The following is a 23,072-nucleotide window of genomic DNA, read 5'->3' on the forward strand; positions in this document are numbered from 1 at the left end:
AGAGAAGGACCAAAAAACAAAAACAAAACCAAACCCTTTGTTGTCAAGTGGATTCCAACTCATAGTGACCCTATAGGACAGGGTAGAACTCTCCCCACAAGGTTTCCAAGGCTGTAATCCTCATGAACGCAGACTGCCACATCTTTCTCCCACAGAGCGGCTGGTGGGTTTAAGCCACGGACCTTTTGGTTAGCACCCGAGTGCTTTAACCCTGTGCCACCAGGTCTCCCTAGAGAGAGACAGAGTGAGCTGCATTTCCCAAACATTTTGGTCACAGAACTCTTGTTCTGCAGAGTTTTTCTAAGGTCCTGTATCTCTCAAAGGTGTTTCGACAACAGGGAAACATTGGAAGCTTTTAAGCAGGAGAGAGAACTGGTTGGATTTTCATATTGGAAAGATCCCTCTGGCTGCCAGCCTGGAGACCAGAGACCAAGGATACTTTGGGAGGAAGGTGAGGTGATCATACAGGTACGAAAGGTGAGAAAGCCTTAAAGTTCTGCTCAGCGTAGACAGAGAAAAAGACAGATTTGAGAGATGTTTAAGGAATACAATCAATAGGCCATGTTGGCCAACAGGAGGAGGAGTATGGGTGGGAAGGAGTCTGGGTGATTCCCAGGTTTCTGGCCTAGAGGATGGGTGATTGGTGGGACCAGTCACTAAAGGAAGCCCTTGGGAAGAGGAGAGAGTTGGAAGGAAAGGAGGGAAGGGGCGTGGTTACAAACCACTTAGAACTAGGTCGCTGCAGTGCTGGACACAGAGATCTGGGGGAGTCAGAATAGAGGGGGCAGAGGTGGTGCAGCATAGTGGACTCAGACCTCAGGCCAGAGTCAGCTGGACCTGGGGCTGAACCCCAGCCCGTGAGCCCCTGCAAAACACTGGACCTTGTGTACCTCCGTTTCCTCAACTGAAAAGGGGAGATAAGAGAGCACTCTGAGGGACTGTTGTGGGGAGTAAATGCTCTAGGAATGATTTCTAATTTCAGAACAGGAGAACCAGTAAGAGTACAGGTGAGCAATAGAAGGAAGGAGGAGAAAAACAAATACAACAACAATAGTAGTAGTAGTTTATGACTAAATGTCAAACACTTACTAGGTGGCAGGCACTGTTCTCAGCGCTTTACAAGAATTAACTCCTTTAATCCTTACAACAACCACACGGTACCCTGGGCTACAACCCCAGGTACCAAAAACCAAACTCACTGCCATGAGGTTGATTCCAACTCATGGTAACCCCATGAGTTACTGCATAGAACTGGCTGTAATCTTTACAGAAGCAAATCACCAGGACTTTCTTTCTTACGAGCCAACCTTTAGGCTAATAGTCAAGCGCAAACTGTCCACACCACTCAGGTAGGTACCGTTATTATTATCCTCAATTTGACAGTTGAGCAAATAGAGGGGTTAAACTTCTTGACTGAGGTTTCACAACGAGTATGTCTTCTAGGTCAAGGGAACAAAGTGTATGAAGGCCAGGGGGAGGTTGATACTAGGTGGCAGGGGGCCTGAAAATATGGCTCAAATGATTATTTTTAAATACAGAATTTATCTGTAGAGAGTCAATGTTATGATTTAGTTCGTCAATAAAGAATTAATATCTTTCTTGCTGATTTAGTCATTGTAAGAACAAAAATACTCCAAACGTTGTTTTAAAGCTATAAAAGAGTTTTTTTTGTTCTTGTTTTTATCGTGCCTTAAGTGAAAGTTTACAAATCTAGTCAGTCTCTTATACAAAAATTTATATACACCTTGCTATATACTCCTAATTGCTCTCCCCTTAATGAGACAGCCGGCTCCTTCCCTCCATTCTCTTTTGATGTCCATTCCTCCAACTTCTCACTGCCTCTGCTCTCTCATCTCCCCTCCAGATAGGAGATGCCAACATAGTCTCAAGTGTCTACTTCATCCAAGAAGCTCATTTTTCACCAACATCTTTTTCTATCCCATTGTCCAGTCCAATCCCTGTCTGAAGACTTGGCTTTGGGAATGGTTCCTGTCTTGGGCTAACAGAAGGTCTGGGGACCATGACCACCAGGGTCCTTCTAGTCTCAGTCAGACCATTAAGTCTGGGCTTTTTACAAGAATTTGGGGTCTGCATCCCACTGCTCTCCTGCTCCCTCAGGGGTTCTCTGTTGCGTTCCCTGTTAGGGCAGTCATTGGTTGTAGCTGGGCACCATCTAGTTCTTCAGGTCTCAAGCTGATGTAGCCTCTGGTTTATGTGGCCCTTTCTGTCTCTTGGGCTCATAATTACCTTGTGTCCTTGGTGTTCTTCATTTCCCTTTGCTCTACGTGGGTTGAAACCAATTGATGCATCTTAGATGGCTGCTTGCTAGCGTTTAAGACCCCAGATGCCACTCTCCAAAGTGGGATGCAGAATGTTTTCTTAATAGATTTTATTATGCCAATTGACTTAGATATCCCCTGAAACCATGGTCCCCAAACCCCCCGCCCCTGCTACACTGCCCTTCGAAGCATTCAGTTTATTCAGGAAACTTCTGTGCTTTTGGTTTAGTCCAGTTGTGCTGACCTCTCCTGTATTGTGTGTTGTCTTTCCCTTCACCTGAAGTAGTTCTTATCTACTCTGTAGTGGATACTCCTCTCCCTCCTTCCCTCCCTCCCCTCTCATAACATCAAAGAATATTCTCTTCTCTGTTTAAACTACTTCTCGAGTTCTTATAATAGTGGTCTTATATGATATTTGACCTTTTGCAACTGACTAATTTCACTCAGCATGATGCCTTCCAGATTCCTCCATGTTATGAAATGTTTCACAGATTCATCACTGTTCTTTATCGCTGCATAGTATTCCATTGTGTGAATATACCATAATGTATTTATTCATTCATCCACTGATGGGCACCTTGGTTGCTTCCATCTTTTTGCTATTGTAAACAGTGCTGCAATGAACATGGGTGTGCATATATCTGTTCATGTAAAGGCTCTTATTTCTTTGGGATATATTCCAAGGAGTGGGATTGCTGGGTCGTATGGTAATTCTATTTCTAGCTTTTTAAGGAAGTGCCAAATCGATTCCCAAAGTGGTTGTACCATTTTACATTCCCACCAGCAGTGTATAAGTGTTCCAGTCTCTCCACAACCTCTCCAACATTTATGATTTTGTGTTTTTTGGATTAATGCCAGCCTTGTTGGAGTGAGATGGAATCTCATTGTAGTTTTGATTTGCATTTCTCTAATGGCTAATGATCGTGAGCATTTCCTGATGTATCTGTTAGCTGCTTGAATGTCTTCTTCAGTGAAGTATCTGTTCATATCTTTTGCCCATTTTTTAATTTGATTATTTGTCTTTTTGTAATTGAGTTTTTGCAGTGTCATGTAGATTTTAGAGATCAGATGATGATTGGAAATATCATAGCTAACAACATTTTTCCAGTCTGTAGGTAGTCTTTTTACTCTTTTGATGAAGTCTTTGGATGAGCATAGGTGTTTGATTTTTAGGAGCTCCCAGTTATCTAGTTTTTCTTCTGCATTGTTAGTAATGTTTTGTATACTGTTTATGCCATGTATTAGGGCTCCTAACATTGTCCCTATTTTTTCTTCCATGATCTTTATCATTTTAGATTTTATATTTAGGTCTTTGATCCATTTTGAGTGAGTTTTTGTGCATGGTGTGAGGTATGGTTCTTTTTCCATTTTTCTGCAGATGGATATCCAGTTATGCCAGCACCATTTGTTATAGAGACTGTCTTTTCCCCATTTAACTGATTTGGGGCCCTTGTCAAATATCAACTGCTCATATGTGGATGGATTTATGTCTGGATTCTCAATTCTGTTCCATTGGTCTATGTATCTGTTGTTGTACCAGTACCAGGCTGTTTTGACTACTGTGGCGGTATAATAGGTTCTAAAATCAGGTAGAGTGAGGCCTCCCACTTTGTTCTTCTTTTTCAGTAATGCTTTACTTATCTGGGGCCTCTTTCCCTTCCATATGAAGTTGGGGATTTGTTTCTCCATCTCGTTAAAGAATGTCATTGGAATTTGGATCAGAATCGCATTAAATCTATAGATGGCTTTTGGTAGAACAGACATTTTTACGATGTTAAGTCTTCCTGTCCATGAGCAAGGTATGTTTTTCCGCTTATGTAGGTCTCTTTTGGTTTCTTGCAGAAGTGTTTTGTAGTTTTCTTTGTATAAGTCTTTTACATCTCTGGTAAGATTTATTCCTAAGTATTTTATCTTCTTGGGGGCTACTGTAAATGGTATTGATTTAGTGATTTCCTCTTTGATGTTCTTTTTGTTGGTGTAGAGGAATCCAACTGATTTTTGTATGTTTATCTTGTATCCTGACACTCTGCTGAACTCTTCTATTAGCTTCAGTAGTTTTCTTGAGGGTTGTTTAGGGTTTTCTGTGTATAAGATCATGTCATCTGCAAATAGAGATACTTTTACTTCTTCCTTACCAATCTGGATGCCCTTTATTTCTTTATCTAGCCTAATTGCTCTGGCTAGGACCTCCAGCACAATGTTCAATAAGAGTAGTGATAAAGGGCATCCTTGCCTGGTTGCTGATCTCAAGGGGAGTGCTTTCGGACTCTCTCCATTTAGGATGATGTTGGCTATTGGCTTTGTATAAATGCCCATTATTATGTTGAGGAATTTTCCTTCTATTCCTATTTTGCTGAACGTTTTTATCGTGAATTGGTGTTGAACTTCATCAAATGCCTTTTCTGCATCAATTGATAAAATCATGTGATTATTGCCTTTTGTTTTATTTATATGATGGCTTACATTAATTGTTTTTTGAGTATTGAACTATCCCTGCATAAAAAAAAATGTGATTATTGCCTTTTGTTTTATTTATATGATGGCTTACATTAATTGTTTTTTGAGTATTGAACTATCCCTGCATACCTGGTATGAATCCCACTTGGTCATGGTGAATTATTTTTTTGATATGTTGTTGAATTCTATTGGCTAGAATTTTGTTGAGGATTTTTGCATTTAAGTTCATGAGGGATATAGGTCTGTAATTTTCTTTTTTTGTGGTGTCTTTACCTGGTTTTGGCATCAGGGATATGCAGGCTTCATAGAATGAGTTTGGGAGTATTCCGTCCTTTTCTATGCTCTGAAATACCTTTAGTAGTAGTGGTGTTAAATTGTCTCTGAAAGTTTGGTAGAACTCTGCAGTGAAGCCCTTGGGGCCAATGGTTTTGTTTGTTGGGAGTTTTCTGATTACCTTTTCAATCTCTTCTTTTGTTGTGGGTCTATTTAGTTGTTCTACCTCTGTGTTAGTTTAGGTAGTTAGTGTGTTCCTAGGAATTCATCCATTTCTTCTAGGTTTTCAGATTTGTTAGAGTACAGTTTTTTATAGTAATCTGATATGATTCTTTTAATTTCAGCTGGGTCTGTTGTAATATCGCCCATCTCAGTTCTTATTTGGGTTATTTGCTTCCTCTCCTGTTTTTCTTTTGTCAGTTTGGTCAATGGTTTATTAATTTTGTTAATTTTTTCAGAGAACCAGCTTTTGGTCTGGTGAATTCTTTCTATTGCTTTTCTGTTTTCTATTTCATTTAATTCTGCTCTTGTTTTTATTATGTGCTTTTTTTCTGGTGCCTGAGGGTTTCTTTTGTTGCCCTCTTTCTATTTGTTCAAGTTATAGGGATAATTCTTTGATTTTGGCTCTTTCTTCTTTTTGTATGTGAGCATTTATTGATATAAATTAACCTCTGAGCACTGCTTCTGCTGTGTCCCTAAGGTTCTGACAGGAAGTATTTTCATTGTGATTGGATTCTATGAATTTCTTTGTTCCATCCTTAATGTCTTCTATGATCCAGTCTTTTTTGAGCAGCATATTGTTCAGTTTCCAAGTATTTGATTTCTTTTCCCTGCTTTTTCTGTTGTTGATTTCTACTTTTATGTCCTTATGCTCAGAGAAGATGCTTTGTAATATTTCAGTGTTTTGGATTCTGAATAAGGGAGTTCTTGAGATTATTCTTCTACTTGGGACCTTTATTCAACTGTATTACAATTAATAAGTCCTTGTAGATTTTAGGCACCACTTCCATTTCAGAGATATTAAATCCTCTATTATTCATACTGTTTTTACTTAATTCATTGTTGAAATGAATGCTCCCTCTAGGTTTGTGTCTTAGTTGCAGTAACTAAAGAGATCCAAGTGCCCCATTTGCTGGCCTCTACAGCTATGTTAAGGAGCCCAGAGCCCAGAGAACCCACCAGCAGTTCGACAGGGAGAAAAGACCCAGAGATCTGCTCCCATAAAGTCTAGGAAACCCTATGGGGCCATTCTACTCTGTCCTATAGGGTCTCTATGAGTTGGAATCGACTCGATGGCACACAACAATAGCTGTATTCCCACACTCATTTGTTCCTACATTTGCACCTTTGTTAACGTCAGATTTGCAAAAAGGTCTTCTCAGGATCCCACTGCCCACCTCCCACTCAACCAGCAACCCATCTCTGTATGCAGTTTTCTTCTGAGCTATCAATGACGTGGGCAGAGACTGCATGGTGCACTTGGGGCTGGGACATTAGTTCAGCATGGCTAGAGCATGGAAAGACTGGTCAGAGACGAATCTGGAGAGTGAAGCAGGGGCCAGACGAGGAAGGGTCTTGAACCCACATAAAGAGGTTCAGAGATTATCCTAAAGGCAACAAGGAACCATAAGCAGGGATGGGGCTAAAATGGAAGACAGCGTTGGAATTCCATTTTAGAAAGATCACTCTAGCATGAAGAATGGATGATGGCGAAGTAAAAGTGGAAGCCGGGAGACCCTTTAGGGGGTAGCTGAAGAACCCCAGGTTAGAAGTTGTTATAGATTGAATTATGTCACCATAGAGTTTCCACAGGCGTGGCTGGTGGATTCAAACTGCCGACCTCTTGGTTAGCAGCCATAGCTCTTAACCCCTATGCCACCAGGGTTTCCAAGGTTAGTAGTTGTTACAGACTGAATCATGTCTCCCAAAAGGACATGTTGAAGTCTTAACCCCTGTACCTATGAACATGACCTTGTTTGGAAATAGGGTCTTTGAAGATGTTGTTGTGTGCCACTGAGTTGATTCCAGCTCCTAGGATTCCTACAGGACAGAGTAGAACTGCCCCAGAGGGTTTACTAGGCTGTAATCTTTACAGGAGCAGATTGCTGAGTGTTTTCTCCCCTGAAGTGAGTGATGGATTCAAACTACCAACCTTTTTCAGTTAGCAGTTGAGCACTTAACCATTGCACCACCAGGGCTCCTTCTGAAGATGTTAAGATCCTTTAACATGAGGTCATACCAGAGTAGGGTGGGTCCTAATCTCATGTGAATGGTGTCCTTAGAGAAGAGAAGAGAGGACAGCCATGTGACATGAGGATGAGCTAGGCATCAGCTGTCAGCCAAGGAACACCTGGGGTTATCAGCAGCTCCAGACAGGAAAGGATCTTGAGATTAGTCTTCAGAGATTATGGCCTTGCCAATGCCTTGATTTTGGACTCTTAGCCTCCAGAAGTATGAGACAATAAGTTCCTTTTCACATAAGTCATCCAATTTGTGGTACTTTGGTCTGGCAGCCTTAAGACATGAATATACCAATGATGGAGCTGAGCTAAGAAGTGGCCATGAGAATGGAAAGGAGTAGACCCACGTAGGATACTCAGGTGAAGAAGGACATGAGGGTGAGGGAGAGAGAAAGCACAGTCAAGGATGACTTTGAGCTGTTGGGTTTATATAACAGGGTGGCTGTGGGGCCTTCACTGAAAGAGGGACCACAGGAGGAAGAGCAGGTTGGGTGGGGAAAATGACAAGTAGTTAAATTTTAGATATGTTGAGTTTTCTGTTTCTGTGGGACACCCAGAGTCCCTGAGTGGTGAAAAGGTTAACACACTCAGCTGCTAACATAAAGGTTGAAGGTTCAAGTCCACGCAGAGGCACCTTGGAAGAAAGACCTGGGGATCTACTTTTGAAAAATCAGCTATTGAAAACCCTATGGAACACAGTTCTACTCTGACACACATGGAGTGACACACACTCTGACCCCATGAGTTGGGGTCAACTTGATGGTAACTGATACTGGTTGGTGGGACATCTGAGGAGGGCATCTATTAGGCAGTTGAACACATGGGTCTGGAACTCAAGGGAAACATCTTGGGTAGAGATAGAGACACAGTCCTCAACATGAAAATAGTCATCAAAGCCATGGAGGCCCATGGGATGGCAAGGAGGCTGGGTATCAAAGAGTGACAGAATAGGAAGTAAACCTTTAAGGGGAAGGACAGAAGAGGATGGGCCAAGTAAGAGGTCAAGAAAGAGGGGCCAGCCAGGAAGGGGCTGCTCAAGAGCATATCACACCATGGTAGAAGCCAAGAGAAGAATACATTTAATGGAGAGATGGCTAACATGTCCAATGCTGCTGGATGCCATGTGAGAAATTAGCAACCAACAGCTTCATGGGGGTGGTGCGGTGGAGAGCAGATGGCAGTGGTCAGGGAGTAAAAGGGAGGTGAGGAAGCAGAGAGAGGATGTAAAGCCAACTCATTCGAGGAAACTCGGCATCAGTCAGTGGGAGCTATCCCAAGTAGTCAAATCCCTGGGAGGGGAAGTACATCCCTAGAAAGAAGGTGTGCTGGTAAGAAAACTAAGGGTCACCCCTGAGCAACACCTGTGCTTAACAGATGAGTGGAGGAAGAAAGGTGGAAGAGAAAGAGAGAGAGATCTGCAGGCTGGGGCAGGGAAGAGGCCAAGGTTAGCAAACCCTGAATCAAATCTTAGAGACTTGGCTATTAAGAGGTGATCAGGTGACCCTGAGAAAGGCAGTCTTGGTGGTGTGTCAAGGATTGAATTGTATCCCCCCAAAATGTGTGTTAACTTGGCTAGGTCATGATTCCCAGTATTGTGTGATTGTCCACTATTTTGTGATCTGATGTGATTTTTCTATGTGTTGTAAATCTTACCTCTATGATGTTAACGAGGCAATCTTAGAAGCAGTTATGTTAATGAGACAGGATTCAATCTATAAGATTAGGCTGTATCTTGAGTCGATCTCTTTTAAGATATAAAAAAGAGAAGCAAGCTGAGGGACAGGAAGACCTCATGCCACCAAGGATAAAGAATCAGGAAGGGAGCACATCCTTCGGACCAGAGGTTCCTGCACTGAGAAGCTCCTAGATCAGGGGAAAACTGATGATAAGGACCTTCCCCCAGAGCTGACAGAGAGAGAAAGCCTTCCCCTGGGGCTGGCACCCTGAATTCAGACTTCTAGCCTCCCAGACTGTGGGAGAATAAATTTCTCTTGTTAAAGCCACCCACTTGTAGTGTTTGTGTTATAACAGCACTAGATTACTAAGACATGGAGTGATGAGGATGGGAGCCAAACTCAGCCGACTGGGTGAGTGAAAGGGAAGAAGGTGGGGATAAAACAAAGCGAGGACAGAGAGAGTCAGAGACCACAGAGATAGAAAGGAGAGAGCTGCTGGGGGCCAGGAACGTGATTACAAGACTGGAGGCAAGGTACATTGATGGAGTGAAGACCCCAAAGATAGAGGGTCAAGATATAGAGCCCAGATGGTGGGATTGGCCGTAGTTAGAGGGAGAGTCCAAAGCCTGCGGTCAGGGGCAAGGAGCTGAGAGAGCTGAGCTCTGAGAGGGGTTTGGGGCTTTGGAAGGGACAGAGGGGCTTAGTGATGGGCAAGGGTCAGGGAGGGACACCCAGTTCAGTGAGCAAAGGGAGAGAATCCAAAAAGTCTTGTCAGCTTAGCAAGGCAATGGGCGGGCAGTGAGAGGATGGAAAGCCAGAGGGAATGGGGGACTCTGTGCGTGGGGCTCAACAATGGGGACGCGGCCTTGAATAGAGGGTCCAAGGGAGAGATGGTGGGTGTTTGGTAGGTGCATAAAGACTCAAAGGGAAAAATAGAGGTTTGTTCATTCCATCGACATTTACTGCACACCTTGCATGTGCCCAGAACTGCTAGAAGTTGTGGATAAGAAGGTATAGCCACAAAGGCCATCTAGAGATGAGGAAGCAGCGCTGGTCAATGGAGTGATGGAGGGCACTCCCAGACCCAGCAGGAGGAACAGCCGGTGCAAAGGCTCTGAGGCACGGAGCATCCTGGAGAGTCTACGTGTCATGGATTGAATTGTGTCCCCCAAAAGTATCTGTCAACTTAGCTGGGCCATGAGTCCCAGTATTGTGTGATTGTCCACCATTTTATGGGATTTCCCTGTGTGTTGTAAATCCTATCACTATGAGGAAATGAGATGGAATAGTGGCAGTTATATGAGATATATGAGATTAGATACTGTCTTAAGCCAATCTCTTTCAGATACAAAAGAGAGAAGCGAGCAGAGATAGACAGAAGGACCTCATGCCACCAAGAAAGCAGTGCCGGGAACAGAGCACATCCTTTAGACCCAGGGTCCCTGCACAGAGAAGCTCCTAGCCCTGGGGAAAATTGATGAGAAGGCTGACAGAGAAAGCCTTCCCCTGGAGCCAATGCCCTGAATTTGGACTTTTGGCCTACTTTACTGTGAAGAAATAAATTTCTCTTTGTTAAAGCCATCCACTTGTGGTATTTCTGTTATAGTAGCACTGGATAACTAAGACACCACAGAATGGAAAGATAGGGCTTTGTCTACTGGTGAGAAAAGAGCCACCAAAGGGCTCTAAGCAGGGGAGTGACATGACCTGACTGACAGTTAAGAAAGTTCATTTGGGCCGCTGTGCTGAGGACGAGAGGCAGATGTGTGGGACAGGCAGCCTTGTAGGAGGGAGATGGGACCTCCTTCTCAACTTCTTCACAGAACTCCTCACCCTGCTCTGCCCTTCCCACCTCCCACTGCTCCCAAGCACTCTGCTTCCCTAACTCCAGCCCACTCCACTGAGCCAGGAAGACGGGCTGTGCTCTCAATTCCTCTATCCCGCCTTCATCCTCAGGGGCCTCACTTCTCCTATATCCCCAACTTCCTAATCTCCAGGGATCTTTCCGAGTGTCATATCCCTGCCTAAAATCCATCAGTGGCTTCCTGTCACCTACAGAATTAAGACTCAGCTCCTCTGCCTGCCCTAAAAGGCTTCCATGAGCTGATCCTACCAGTATTAACCCCCACTGTCCCCAAGCAAGATCAAACTATTATTGTTTCTCTGGGAACTATTTCACACTTCTGTGCCTTTGGTTAAGCTGGTCCTTCTGCCTGAAAATTCTCCGCCTCCTTCTGAGCCTGGTTAACTCCTTTAAGCCTCTGAATAAAAGCTGCCTCCTCCATGAACCCTTCCCTGATCTCGCCTCCCTGCAAAGCCTGCACGGAGTGTTTTCAGGGTTTCAACACCTTCAGTGCTCGAATCCATCATGGTAGACATCACCTCGTACCTGTAAATACGTCTTTTTCTCTCACTAGAAAGAGCTTCAGAGGGCAGAGCCCATCTTATTTTTGACTAGGAGACCAGTGAGGGGGTGAAGCTCCACAAGAGGGAGAGGGCTCTACCAGCATGTAGGGGAGAGGATGTGGTGAGACAGGTTCAGGGAGGTGGGGTGTGTGGACAGAGCTCACTGAGCTTTCATAAGGTTTGGGGAGTGGTACTGGATATGGAATGGAGGGGTTGGATTAGGCCAGGTCAGTGGGGAGGTGTCAAGAAATTTTCCATGACCCAAAGGAGTGATAACCTTGTTTTGGGTGGTAGTAACTAGCCTCAGAGAGACTAGATTTGGTCAGAGACCTGAGTTTAGTTGTCAGGACAGGCAACAGTGAAAAGGGGCCTTACTAAGGCTATGGACCCTCCCAGGAGATGTATCTCTTCTCCTGGCTTCCTGGTGACCCGGGTAGTCTCCTGTATGTTCAACAAGCCCTAGGCACGCCCCTGGGAAGATCCAGGGTTCTCTAACTCAACCATGAGATTGGTTTGTTGTTAGCTGCTGTCGAGTTGGCCCTTGACTCACAATGACCCTATAAACAACGGAACAAAATGGTCCGGTTGCAGAGCGAACGGTTATGATTTTTGGAAGTAGATTTCCAGACCTTTCTTCTAGTCTGTCTTAGTCTGGAAGCTCTGCTGAAACCTGTTCGTCAAGCAGCACACAAGCCTCCCCTGACAGATGGGCGGTGGCTGTACATGAGGTCCACTGGCTGGGAACTGAACCCGGGTCTCCCACATGGAAGGCAAGAACCACCACTGGTGCCCCCTGAGCTTAGTATAGACCTTCGGTTTTTCTCTCCTGGGCCATAATAGCCTTTTTACTGGTCTTTTTGCCTCCTGCCACCAATCCCTGTGACCAGGCCATGCCACTGGCCTGATTAAAACCTCTTAGTGGCTCCTGGATCCCACATATCAAGTCAGGTCAAGTCCAGATCCCTCAGCCTAGCAAGTATAGAGAGCTTGATGACCTCTACCATCTGCTTTAATTTCCCCAACGCCTTTTCCTCAGCCCCGGCAGCTTTCATTACTCTAGGCTCATGTCTCTTGTTTTAGCAGCAGAATGCTGCTTTTCAAAAGAAAAGATCACCAATATATAAAGCAGCTGCTCCATTTAAAGCCCAGGGCTCCCCAGAATTGGTTAATCAATAATTTTTCCAGCAACTCCTAACTATAGTCCATTTGCTGAACGAACATTCCCACGGCTTTGGATGCACTATTCCCTCTGCCTGGAATACCCTCCTCCTTCTACCTTGCTAGGAGATCACCCACTCATCCTTCAAAACACAACTCAGAAGTCACCCCCTCTGGGCTTGCACAGGCCCTCAGGTTCCTCCTGCCGCCACGTTCATCACATTAGACTGAAATTGCCTCTTTCCCCCCTTGGCCACAGGCTCCCCAAGATTCATCTCTGGGATCCAGGGCCAGGCTCTGTAGGTTCTCAGTGACCCAAGGAATGAGTGAGGGCTCAGGGGTCAGAGAGAACTGTAAGGGTGGTCAGTGCCGGAGGGGATGGAGGCTCCAGATGGAGGGTGGGGGCAGTGAGGAGGGCAAGATAGGGGGCCTCGGCTTCTGGAGGAGTCAGAGCTCGGTGAAGGTGTGGGGAAAGGACTGAGTGGGGGAGCCCAGAGACCAGACAGGAGAAAGGTCTCTGTAAGGAGATGGAAGACTCAATGGCGGGATAGGGAGGGGGCAAGAACTCAGCAAGGGGTGGGAACTAGGTGGGCAAAGGTGTTCCTGAAGGCTTAGTGAGCAGGGTGGGGCATGGTGAATGAAGAGGGAGCTCAGATGGGGGCGATCCTCAATGAGCACAGGAGGACACCTTGCTGGGTTCGTAACTCATAGCTAAAGAGATGTTCTTCCAATTTGCTCTATAAACTTTCACCTAAAGCACAATAAGAATGCAATAAAGAGATGTTCTTTGCTCAACTTCTTCTCCCCCTCCATGCAGGGAGCCCATCACTCAGCTGTTTCTGAGCTGAGAACTAGTCCAGGGCTCAGGTCAGAACTCTGTTGGTGGCTTCTGGGACCCTACAGACATGTAGCTGTTGGATGTTGGGCAGAGCCTACAGGCTGAGGCCCACATACCCAGCAAGCCCACCTCTGCCCTGCCCAGTCCTTCGCATGGTTGGGGGTCGGGGGAGGCCAGAGCAGCCAGCACAGGTGGCTCCATCTTCTTTCTTCCCTTCACTGCTCCACAGAAAACCCTGGGGCAAAATGGTTCATACTCTCTTTATATAACAACAATACACATCCCTGGGTCTATACAGAGTTTGGTATTTTACAAAAGGTTTTAATAGACAGAAAGAGAGAGCAAGCGGTTGGGAGCAAGATTGGGCACGCACAAGCTCTAGTGGTGCAATGGTTAAGCACTTGGCTACAAACCCTAAGGTCGGTGGTTTGAACCCAGCAGCCACTCCACAGGAGAAAAGACCTGGCAATCTGCTCCTGGAAAGACTACAGCCTAGGAAAGCCTATGGGGCAGTTCTACTGTCATACAGGGTTGCTAGGAGCTGGAGTCAACTCAACAGCACACAACAACATACATATATATGTCTCTTACCTGATGTAAGCCTTACTATATTCCTATACAGTTATACTTTCAGCTTTATGATTATGCTTCTTGTGATTATTATTTAATAAATATGGCCTACCAGCATTTTTTTTTTTTTTTTTCCAGCATATACTTCATCCCTCCCTGAGCCTCGATCCCTTTTGGACCTTCACTGCACCCCTAACTCTTTGCTCACACCACACCCTCAAATCTCAAAGTGCATCTGCTGCTGACATGCTCGTAGTTTATGTGCTGCCCAGGCTGTTGGATGTGACCGTATCAAAAGTGGGCGCGTCCAAGGTGCTGCGTCAGGTTGGCTACTTCGGTGGCCTTGCTGGAACCAGGCCCTTTCTGATGGCTAGCCTCATACTTTGTTTTTTGCATAACAGACTTGAACCCAGGTCCTCTGACCCCTGGGTTAGGTGTATGTGTGGCTCTGCATGTGTGAGTGTGAGTGAGTGTGACCACAAGTGTGTGTCACGTGAGTGCTGAGCGGATCCCCTCAGTATCTCTCCCATTCTCTCATCTCAGAAATAGAGGAGACTGATTAAAAACTGCTAAACCGCATCTGGCTCATGGAGTCCAAAATACTGGCCACAGCAGATGAGACGGGACGAAAATCAAGGCCTTGCTGCTAATTAAACCTAACCGTCTCTAATTGTTTGTTAAGCCAGGGATTTTCAGCTTCACCAATTCTCTGAGCTTCTCTCTGGGCTGAGTTCTGGCTTTGACCGCTCCAGTGGGGACTCAACCAAAACCTACTGCCTTTCAATGTTACCGGTAGGCCTTGGTCCAGAGGGAAAGGCCTAAAAAGTGAAGCAAGAGGTAGTTCAGCCAGACTTAAGGCAGAACTTCCTGCCCGCGGAAGTGATATCTCTTTACAGGGGATGCTGAGAGAGACAAAGCTTGGGGAACTAGAGCCTTGAGTTTGTAGCCCAGGCCCCCAGCCCACTCCCCAGCCAGCCACTCACTGCACTGGCCTAGTTTCACCTTACGACAGTGGGCTGGGAGACTCATCACTGGAGCCATCGAGCACAGGCCAGAGGGCCTTATGTCAGGAGTGCCTAGGTTGGGATTTTGTGAGGGACAGGGATTGGGGTGGGAACAGGTTAATCTTGAACTCTGTCAAGCTCTGTTTTCAAGGAAACTGGGCTCACAGGAATTAGGAGACCTGGGTTCTAATATTGGCTGTGTGTCCTGAGCCTTATTTCTTCCCTCTTTCTTTGCCCCAGTTTCCTCATCTGTACAATGACAGGATTTAATTTTTTTTTTTTTAAGCTGTGAGAACCCTTTCTTCCATGTCATCACATGGAAGCTCATTACTGAAAGCAGGTAAAACAAAGCTGCTCTGGTTTAAGGCTGGAAGGCCAACCCCCGCCCCCACTGCAGCTCCCTGGATCTCACTGGACATCATTTCCATAGCACAGGATGGAGGGTCCTGAGGCCGCCCTGCTCCACTGTTCCTGCCGTATGATCTGAGCAGTGAAGTCTTGCTGCCCCCTGCCCAGCCATGCAGAGTTCCCAGCCCAGGGGTCCAGGGCTGTACTTCAGCCACCCCTAAAGGAAGCAGCCCTGGCCACCCTCCGCTGACAGTGAGGGGGAAACCGGGCATGCTGGGCACGGGGCACCAGGTGGCAAGCATTGCCATGGACACCACACAATACTGGTATTATGTCAAAGGGCACAGTCCACAACTGGATCCTCACAAGAGAGGGGTTAATCTAGAAAGCAGAGAGTCTACAAAGGGGATAACAGACAAAGTGAGTAATATCAGCAAGTCAATCCACAAACCAGTACATCCACTGAGTCATCTATAAAACTAACAGACAAAGTAGAAATCTGAAGCTGGTCATCACGGAATAAGACTAAAAGGCACTCAGGTCCCCAGGCAGCCCCCTCCCACCCCCAAGGTCAGCAGCAGTCCAGCCCCACCCCGTTACTCACTCCGCCTCTGCCTCTTCCCCTTGATCCCCCGGCTCCCAGCGCTGAGATGCATCCAGCTCAGAACCAGGGCCACCACACACAGCCCAAGCCGCATAGTCACTTGCCAGCTCCGGGCCCCTGGGAGGAGGGGTGGTCTCTGGTGGGTGGACAGCGCAGGGCTCTCGCACTAACACCTCCGGGGCTGGGTCAGCAGCAGGAGGCCCAGGTCTGGGCCCAATCCCAAATCCACCATAATCTCAGCTGGGGACAGATGGGGTGTGGGGAGCCCAGTTCTCCATCAGCCCATAGGGAGGTCTGGAGAGCTTTCTTCAAAGACACCTCAGGGTGTCACATGGGAGAATGCCTTGTCACTTCAGCAGCCACCACTCCAAAAACTAACCTGTGGGGGGAATAGAGAGAAGGATCAATGCTGCAGTGCTATGGGGTCCCCCCAATCTATGCTTCCTGCCCTCCCCTTGTGGCCCCCCTCCCCCGAAAGTGTGTGAACTCAGTGTCTGGACATTACAAGTTACGCCCCTAGCACCCCTGCAGAAAGAAATGTGCTCCTTTTCCTCTTTTGCACAATTTTCTAGGCTGAGACTGGGAGCCAGCCACCTGACCAGATCCATGTGGTGAACACTCAAACCAAAACTTGTGGATCACTGGTGAATTCTCAATAATGGGAGCCTGCTGGGCCCACCCCCATATAACCTCGGCCAGTTCTGACTGGAAGTCCTTCTTTAAGTCTACTCTACAGGCCTCATGCTGCAGTAAAATTCTCTCTCTTCAAGAGGAGCTTTCTCTGGCCTTCTCTGAGTGATCACCCAGCCTTCTCTTCTCAGTACTGAGTCACCCCTGCGCCTTTCACCTGTCCTGGAGCTACAGCAGTGGTCCCTGGTAAGCTGGCAGACTCTGCGTGGCTCTCTGGACTTGGCAAGAGGAAAGGAAGTAAGGCTTCCCCTGACCACAGAAACTCTGACACAGCAGGCTTGGCGGGCCGGGCTTTTGTCAGAGGATAAAAGAGGCAGCGATGCCCGCCCTGGCCAGAGACACAGAGAATGAGGATAATCCCATAGCCCAGCGAGAGCCAGGTCTCTGGACCCGCTGGCCAGCCAGGATGATGGGCACAGCAGGAGCGGGTCCCTCCCCCAATGAGATGTGTCTGGGAAGTTGGACGCCTGAGCCTTGGAGCCCAACCTGGGAGTTGGGATGAAGACCCCGTTTTACACTCATCCAAACTCACCGGGCCACATACTCATGATCTGACGCCTCCAATGCGGTCCCAGCAGAGGCTTCCCACACATCAACCCACATGCTTTTACAACACACCCCCAAGCCCACACAGGACAGGAGACCTCCCCACAGGGAAACAGTTAGCCTCCAGGTCTGTAGCACGGGAACCTACACCTATAGGAAAGCATCCACGGGCTGTGTGATTTTGGACACGTCATTTAACCTCTCTGAGCCTCAGTGTCCTCACCTATAAAATGGGGATAAATATGCCAAATTCCACAGGATTGCTCTGAGTCATATACGCTCTGGCTTACAAAGAAGAAATCTAAAATGCTGGAATTGGGGTGCCTCAACCCACCCCCATCCCAATCCTTTTCCCTCTAGGCTCCCCAGGGCCCAGCCCACCCCCCCCACCCCCCCCTCTCAGCCTGGCCCCAGTCAAGCCCACCTGCAGGGGAGATAAATCATTATCCCACAGGGGAGTTCAGCACCTCCTCCTTGGCCTCTCCCACTGGCTTTGAAGGCCAGACACACTCAAGTGGTTAAGCTGCCTGTGAGAAGTGTTTACACGAGGCTGATGGATCCCACCTGGTTCTGCAGCCGGAGCCAGTGGAGATGCCCCCAGCCACCCCAAATGCCCCGTCAGCTGCCAACCCCCTACACACCCCTCCAGTACACCCTGCATGACCTGCCAAAGCTTCCCATCCTCCCCAGCCCCCAATACACACTTCCATCACCCACAAATTGTGGACATCCAGCCAAGTTTCTCAAACTGGGATCTTTGGCCCCAAGGATGTAGCCTCAGAGGTCTGTCTCGCATGGTGGTTAAGGGCATAAACTTCAGAGACAGACTGCCTGGCTTTGAACACTGGCTCTGCTAGTTATTAGCTGTATTTTCTATGACCAAGGCTTCATTTTGTGTCTACATTCCAATGGTCATCTAAAAGCAACATAAACATTTTCTGCAATCGTCTGATTACCAACCTTAATACTGAGAACTGTTACGCAATTTCCATATTTGCATTTATCTTTATGGTTGATTGCCTTGCCATCCAAGTGATCACTCAAAATGATAGGGTTTGCCTTTAAGTGCAGCGTTTCTCAAACTGAGGTTTGAGGAGCCCCTGGAAGGCACATTCTCAGGGTTCTGTTGAGTCCTTACATTTGACCAACACTGGAGAAGAAAACCCATCAAGCACATCTGGTGTCAAGTCCTGGGACTGTGAGATTTTGGTCTCACTGTGTGACCAGCCTCCCTGGGGCCCTTGGGGCAGAAAAGGTTTCCTATTCATTTTGCTCCCCTCGTGCCCATTGGGCATGGCGCCTGGCACATCAGGGTTAGTGCTCAGCAAATGTTAGCTTCCTTTCCCTCCCTCCCTCCCTCCCCCTCTAACCCCCTTCCCTCTCATCCTCCCCCCTGCTATTCTCCCGTTCTTAGCTTTCAGCACTGCCTACAGTCACCCAGTCCTTGCCAGCAAAGAGCTGACCCACTCCCACTTGAATCTCCATGGAACCACAAGCTCAGCTGGAAAAGGGGAAGGAGGATCCAGGTCTGAATGTCACTGGAGCCAATGGCACTGACCTCCCTTACCCCTGGGATGAGAAGAGTTTCAAAGGCTTTTTAAAAAATACATAAGAGAACCAATCCTGAAAAGGAGCTAACGGTTTCTCTCTACTGGGGGGTACAAGCAACAAACCTGAGTGAAGCTGGATTCTGAAGTGGCAAACTGGAGGGCAAATGCCCCATCTAAAGGGCCTGATTGCTGACAGGCAGGAAAAAAATGGCTCATTACTGCCAGATCTTCTGATTTTTTAGGAAACAAAAGTTGAAAAATCAGAATTTTATGGTAAAGCTGATTTTAAATGCTGGACAGGTCTCTGACTAGGAATCCTAAGGTACCAAGCCCCAGAGGCCACAGGACCCTGCCTCAGAGGCTCCACCTCCCCCAGTTCCCCCCTACCCCCCACACACCCACATAAGGGCTAGGGCTGAGGGAGGGGATAGGAGCTGGTGCCTTCTTTTAAACAGTCTGCCTCATTCCTCTTGCTCCCTGTCTGATTTCCTTTGGGCCTTGGGCTCTATGGCACCAGGGCTCATTTTTGGAGGCCCAGGACTCTGCACAGAGTGGGGACTGGGAGGCACTGGCAGTGATCAAGGCCTCAGGCGTTGGTGGGGATGAGGAAGGGGTGAGAGATTCACATTCCTGTGGTGCCTCACACCACCTGCCAGGTGCTAAGCCCTCCTCTATTCCTCCAACTCTAGAAGGAAAGTAGAATCATCCTGCCTTACAGAGGGAGTAACCTGGCTGTGAGAGGGCCAGGATCTTGGGGTTACAGACCTAGTCAGTGGCCAGTGGGTTTGGTCCCCAGGACTGGGTGTCTGAAGGGTAGGGCAAGAAGCAGGGAGCTGGGGGATGTGGGGCCTGACTGGCCTTAGGGAAGGGACCCGTGGAGGTGGGGAAGGAGTTAGCAAAGAGACAGAGCTGGGAAGGGAGACCGAGGAGGAGGCCCCACGTGCTAGGTGGTCGGGGGAGGGGAAAACACACGGTGGGCGAGGGACACAGCTGGGGGTGAAGCTGAGGGCGGGGCCTCAGTCCCAGCAGCAGGCTGGAGTAGCTTTCACCTTCTGGCCCGCAACACTACCGGGATAAATTGGTATTCTGTCGAGGGCTGGGTAGGACCCAAAAATGTAAACCATCCCGATACATTCTCATTAGCCCTTCCCGGGACCGGCTACGGGCTGGAGTGTTTGGCCGCCGGGTTGGCGGGCGGGTAGGGGAAGAATTGCTGGGCGGGGGGCGGGATCAAGTATGCGCCCGCCTGACCTGTCGGGATTAGCTTGTCGGCCAGAGCCAAACCAGGTGCTCGGGCGCCCCCAACACCAAGGGCACTCCCCTTCGTCACCGCCCCGGAGCGCGCAAATTCTTCCCTCCCCACTATCCTGGAGGCCCAACAGGTGTCGGGGGAGGGGAGGCGGACCTGAATCCCCCTCCGGCTACCCTCCAAGATCCAACAGAGTCGCCCAGGTCACGAGAGGACCCCTAGCCCCAAGCACCCACAGCCAGAATCCGTCCTTGCCCTCTAAGATTAGTCTGGGAGCCCCGGGCCAGCACAGGGCCCACCTCTCCGCAACCAAGCCATACCATCCGTTCCGGAGCGTCCCAACCCGCGGGTCAGGGAGCCGCGCCACCTCGCAGCGCACCCTGGGCCGCAGCGCACGCCTCCTGCCACGTCGGACCCGGGCCCAGGCTGCGGGACTGGGGTGGGGGAACCAGGGGCCGTGGGTCTGCGGGGAATCCGAGGCTGTAGGACCAGTGATCAAGGGCTCCTGGAATGGGAGGAGGATGAATAGGGCTGGTGGGCTTGGGGAATTCAGAGCTGGGAGTGGGGACGATCGCCGGGGACTGCGAGGTTGGGGGACTCATGGCAGCAAAGGGGAGGGAGCTTGAGAGATGACGGGGGCAGCAGGACCTACAAGAGGGGGGCTCAGGAGGTGCCCTCTCCTGCCTTCGCTGACCGGAGAGCAGTCGGACTACCCTTCCTCTCTCTGTGTCCCCCTGCACCCAGCTCGGCCAAGCCTCGACGGGAGGGCCCAAGGCAGCCTAGGTCCCAGGAAAGGGGCGCTAGGAAGGAGAACAGGGCAGCTAAGAGGGGACTCACCTCTGTGCTGCCAGCCGCGGTGGGGGCAGGCCCGAGAGGGGCGAGGGCGCGGCCCGCTCACCCGCTTGCCGCACGACTGTTCTGGGCGCCCGGCTTGCCTGCGCTCCTCCCGCCGGTTCCCAAGTTGCTCAATCTGCGGGCGGCTCACGCCCTCCGGGGCCTGAGCCCCACCCGGCGTATGGGTCCTCTGGGGAGGCCGGGTCTGGCCCTCGCTCTCCGCAGCACGCGAGTCGCAGTGTCCGATTCTGGCGCTCCGGGCTGGGCTCTGCGCCTCGCTCTCCGTGCTCTCCGTCGCGCCTCCGCTGGGCCGGAGCTCGCGGCTGGGAGAGGGGCCAGTCCACTGCTCGCACGAGGGAGGGAATCCCCCCCTTTCCAGTCCCACCCCCGAGCCGGCCCCCCTTCCCGGGATCCGCAGCAAAAAACGGACTGGAGCACCGGGCCTGGGAGTCCGCAGCCCCCTCCCGCACTCCTGTGTCCGCAGCCCCGGCGTTGCGCTCTGAGCGCTGGGCCCGCCGAAGGTCAAGCCTTCTGGACGCTGGCGCAGGCCCTCTGCCCTACTCCCTGCACTCTGGGGGTTCGCTCCGCACATCTTGGGTCAGAACAGGGCTGGGGGCTCTCGCGAAGTCTCAGTTTCCCCGTCAGGAACCTGGAAAATGCCAAGGAACAGGCTCAGCAGGACCTTGTGGTCCTGGCCACGCCCTCCTCCCCTTCTGGGTCAAGTCTTCCTCGCATCTTCCCAGCTCTGAGGCTCTTAAGATTCTGAGCGCTCAGGTGAGGACAACGCCAGAGGCAGCTGGTGTAGGACAGTGACGAAGATTTTGGAATGAAACTTGGATTCAAATCCGTGCTCCATCACTTACCAGCTGTGTCGCCGTGCCTGAATTACTTAATCTCTCTGAATTTAAGGTTTCTCATCTGTTTTGAGGGTTCTGTGAGATGAAGGATGTAAGCACTTAATAAATGATAGGGGCTTCATTAATGTTTGTGGAATGAGTCTTGAAGGGTGCAGACACCTGCAGTGACCCTGAAGGAGGGAGGGAGTGAGAAAAAGGGGAAGGGAAAAAGACTCACTTCTTAGGGTGGCAAACAGCTGCTCTCCATCTTCACTTCAGCGTGGGTAAAGGAAAATGGGCTAAAACTGTCCTTAGCCGGAGTTAAGTTAAAGCAAAAAAGATGTATTGATGGGGGGGAGGTAATCAAGACAGGCTGTGGAGGCTCCTCAGGAGAGAAGGGGAGAGCCCTGACCATTGGAACAAGGGCTGAGATCTTTTACTGTGACAGGGGAATGGATGGAATGATCCCTGACATGTTCTGATGACCAGGGGGTAGGGATGGTGGCTGGCCAGAGAAAGTGGAATAGTTGGGCCCTAAACGCCCAGTGTCTGGGCTCATTCAGCCAGAGGGTTTCTAAGTTCAGAGAAGGCAAACAGCTATTTCCGAGTGGGTCCTGGGCCCCCTCCAGCCCCCTCTCCAGCCCCTTCCATCTTCCGTCTGCCCTAGTCTTCCCTGTGTTTCACCAGCCCCTGGCGCTGCTCCGTGCCTAATCAAACAGCCCAAAATGCCGAAAACTCAATGTTTATTTTATTTTATTTTTTTACACACTTGCATAACTCCCTGACAAGCCACGCCAGGCGTTGGGCTTTTTGTTTGGTTTTATTTTGTTGCATTTAGAAAAAAAGAGGGAGAGAGAGAGAGAGAAGAAGGAATAACACAAACCACCCAGCCCCAAAAGCTGTCTTAGGTCAGGCAGTGGGCTCGGGTTTCCTGCCTGAGGAAAGGTCTGTGGGAATTGGGGGCCTAGCTACTAGGCTCAGGAATGAGTGTGAAAGGGAAGAAAGGCACCTGGGTCAGAGCAGATAATGAATTAGAACCATGTGACAATAATGAGTAAATAATAAAGAGCATTACTTGTGCACCTAATATATGCCCAGCCCTGTGTGAGGCGCTTTGCATACATTGTTACTTAATTTCATAACCATTTTGTTAGTTTTTCTTTCTTTTCCTCTTTGTCTTTCCTTTACAAATGTAAATTCTGAGCCTCAGAGAGGTCAAGTGAATTGCTTAGAGACACACTACCTGTGAGTGGCTAGCCCAGCTCCAGTTACGCCAAACGACTGGTGCTTTCCCCAAAAGAGCTGTGTTGCCCTGAGTTTGCTATGCTGTTCATTCGGCAGTTATTGTTGTTGTTAGCTGTCATCAAGTAGGCCCTGGCTCATGGCAACCCTATGTGTTGCAGAGTGCAACTGCTCCATTGAGTTGTCTTGGTTCTTTTTTACAGAAGCAGTTTGCCAGGCCTTTCTTCTGTGGAGCTGCTGTGCGGTTTCAAACAGCCAACCTTTAGGTTAGC

General features: G+C 48.8%; 1 protein-coding gene across 2 annotated transcripts in view; it reads right to left on the reverse strand.

The window, feature by feature from the left end:
* Positions 1–21,037, reverse strand: part of RSPO1 (R-spondin 1) — a 40,360-nt gene extending 19,323 nt beyond the window's left edge. For both annotated transcript variants that reach the window (XM_049878804.1, XM_049878803.1), the window contains exons 1-2: positions 20,726–21,037; positions 15,854–16,232 (exon numbers count right to left, since the gene is read on the reverse strand). In XM_049878804.1, coding sequence (XP_049734761.1) covers positions 15,854–15,947 — 94 coding nt within the window. In that variant the 5' untranslated portion in view covers positions 15,948–16,232; positions 20,726–21,037. The remainder of the gene's footprint in view (positions 1–15,853; positions 16,233–20,725) is intronic.
* Between the last annotated feature and the right edge of the window lie 2,035 nt (positions 21,038–23,072).

The sequence above is a fragment of the Elephas maximus genome, chromosome 3, assembly GCF_024166365.1.
Source record: "Elephas maximus indicus isolate mEleMax1 chromosome 3, mEleMax1 primary haplotype, whole genome shotgun sequence".
Taxonomy (NCBI): Eukaryota; Metazoa; Chordata; class Mammalia; order Proboscidea; family Elephantidae; genus Elephas; species Elephas maximus.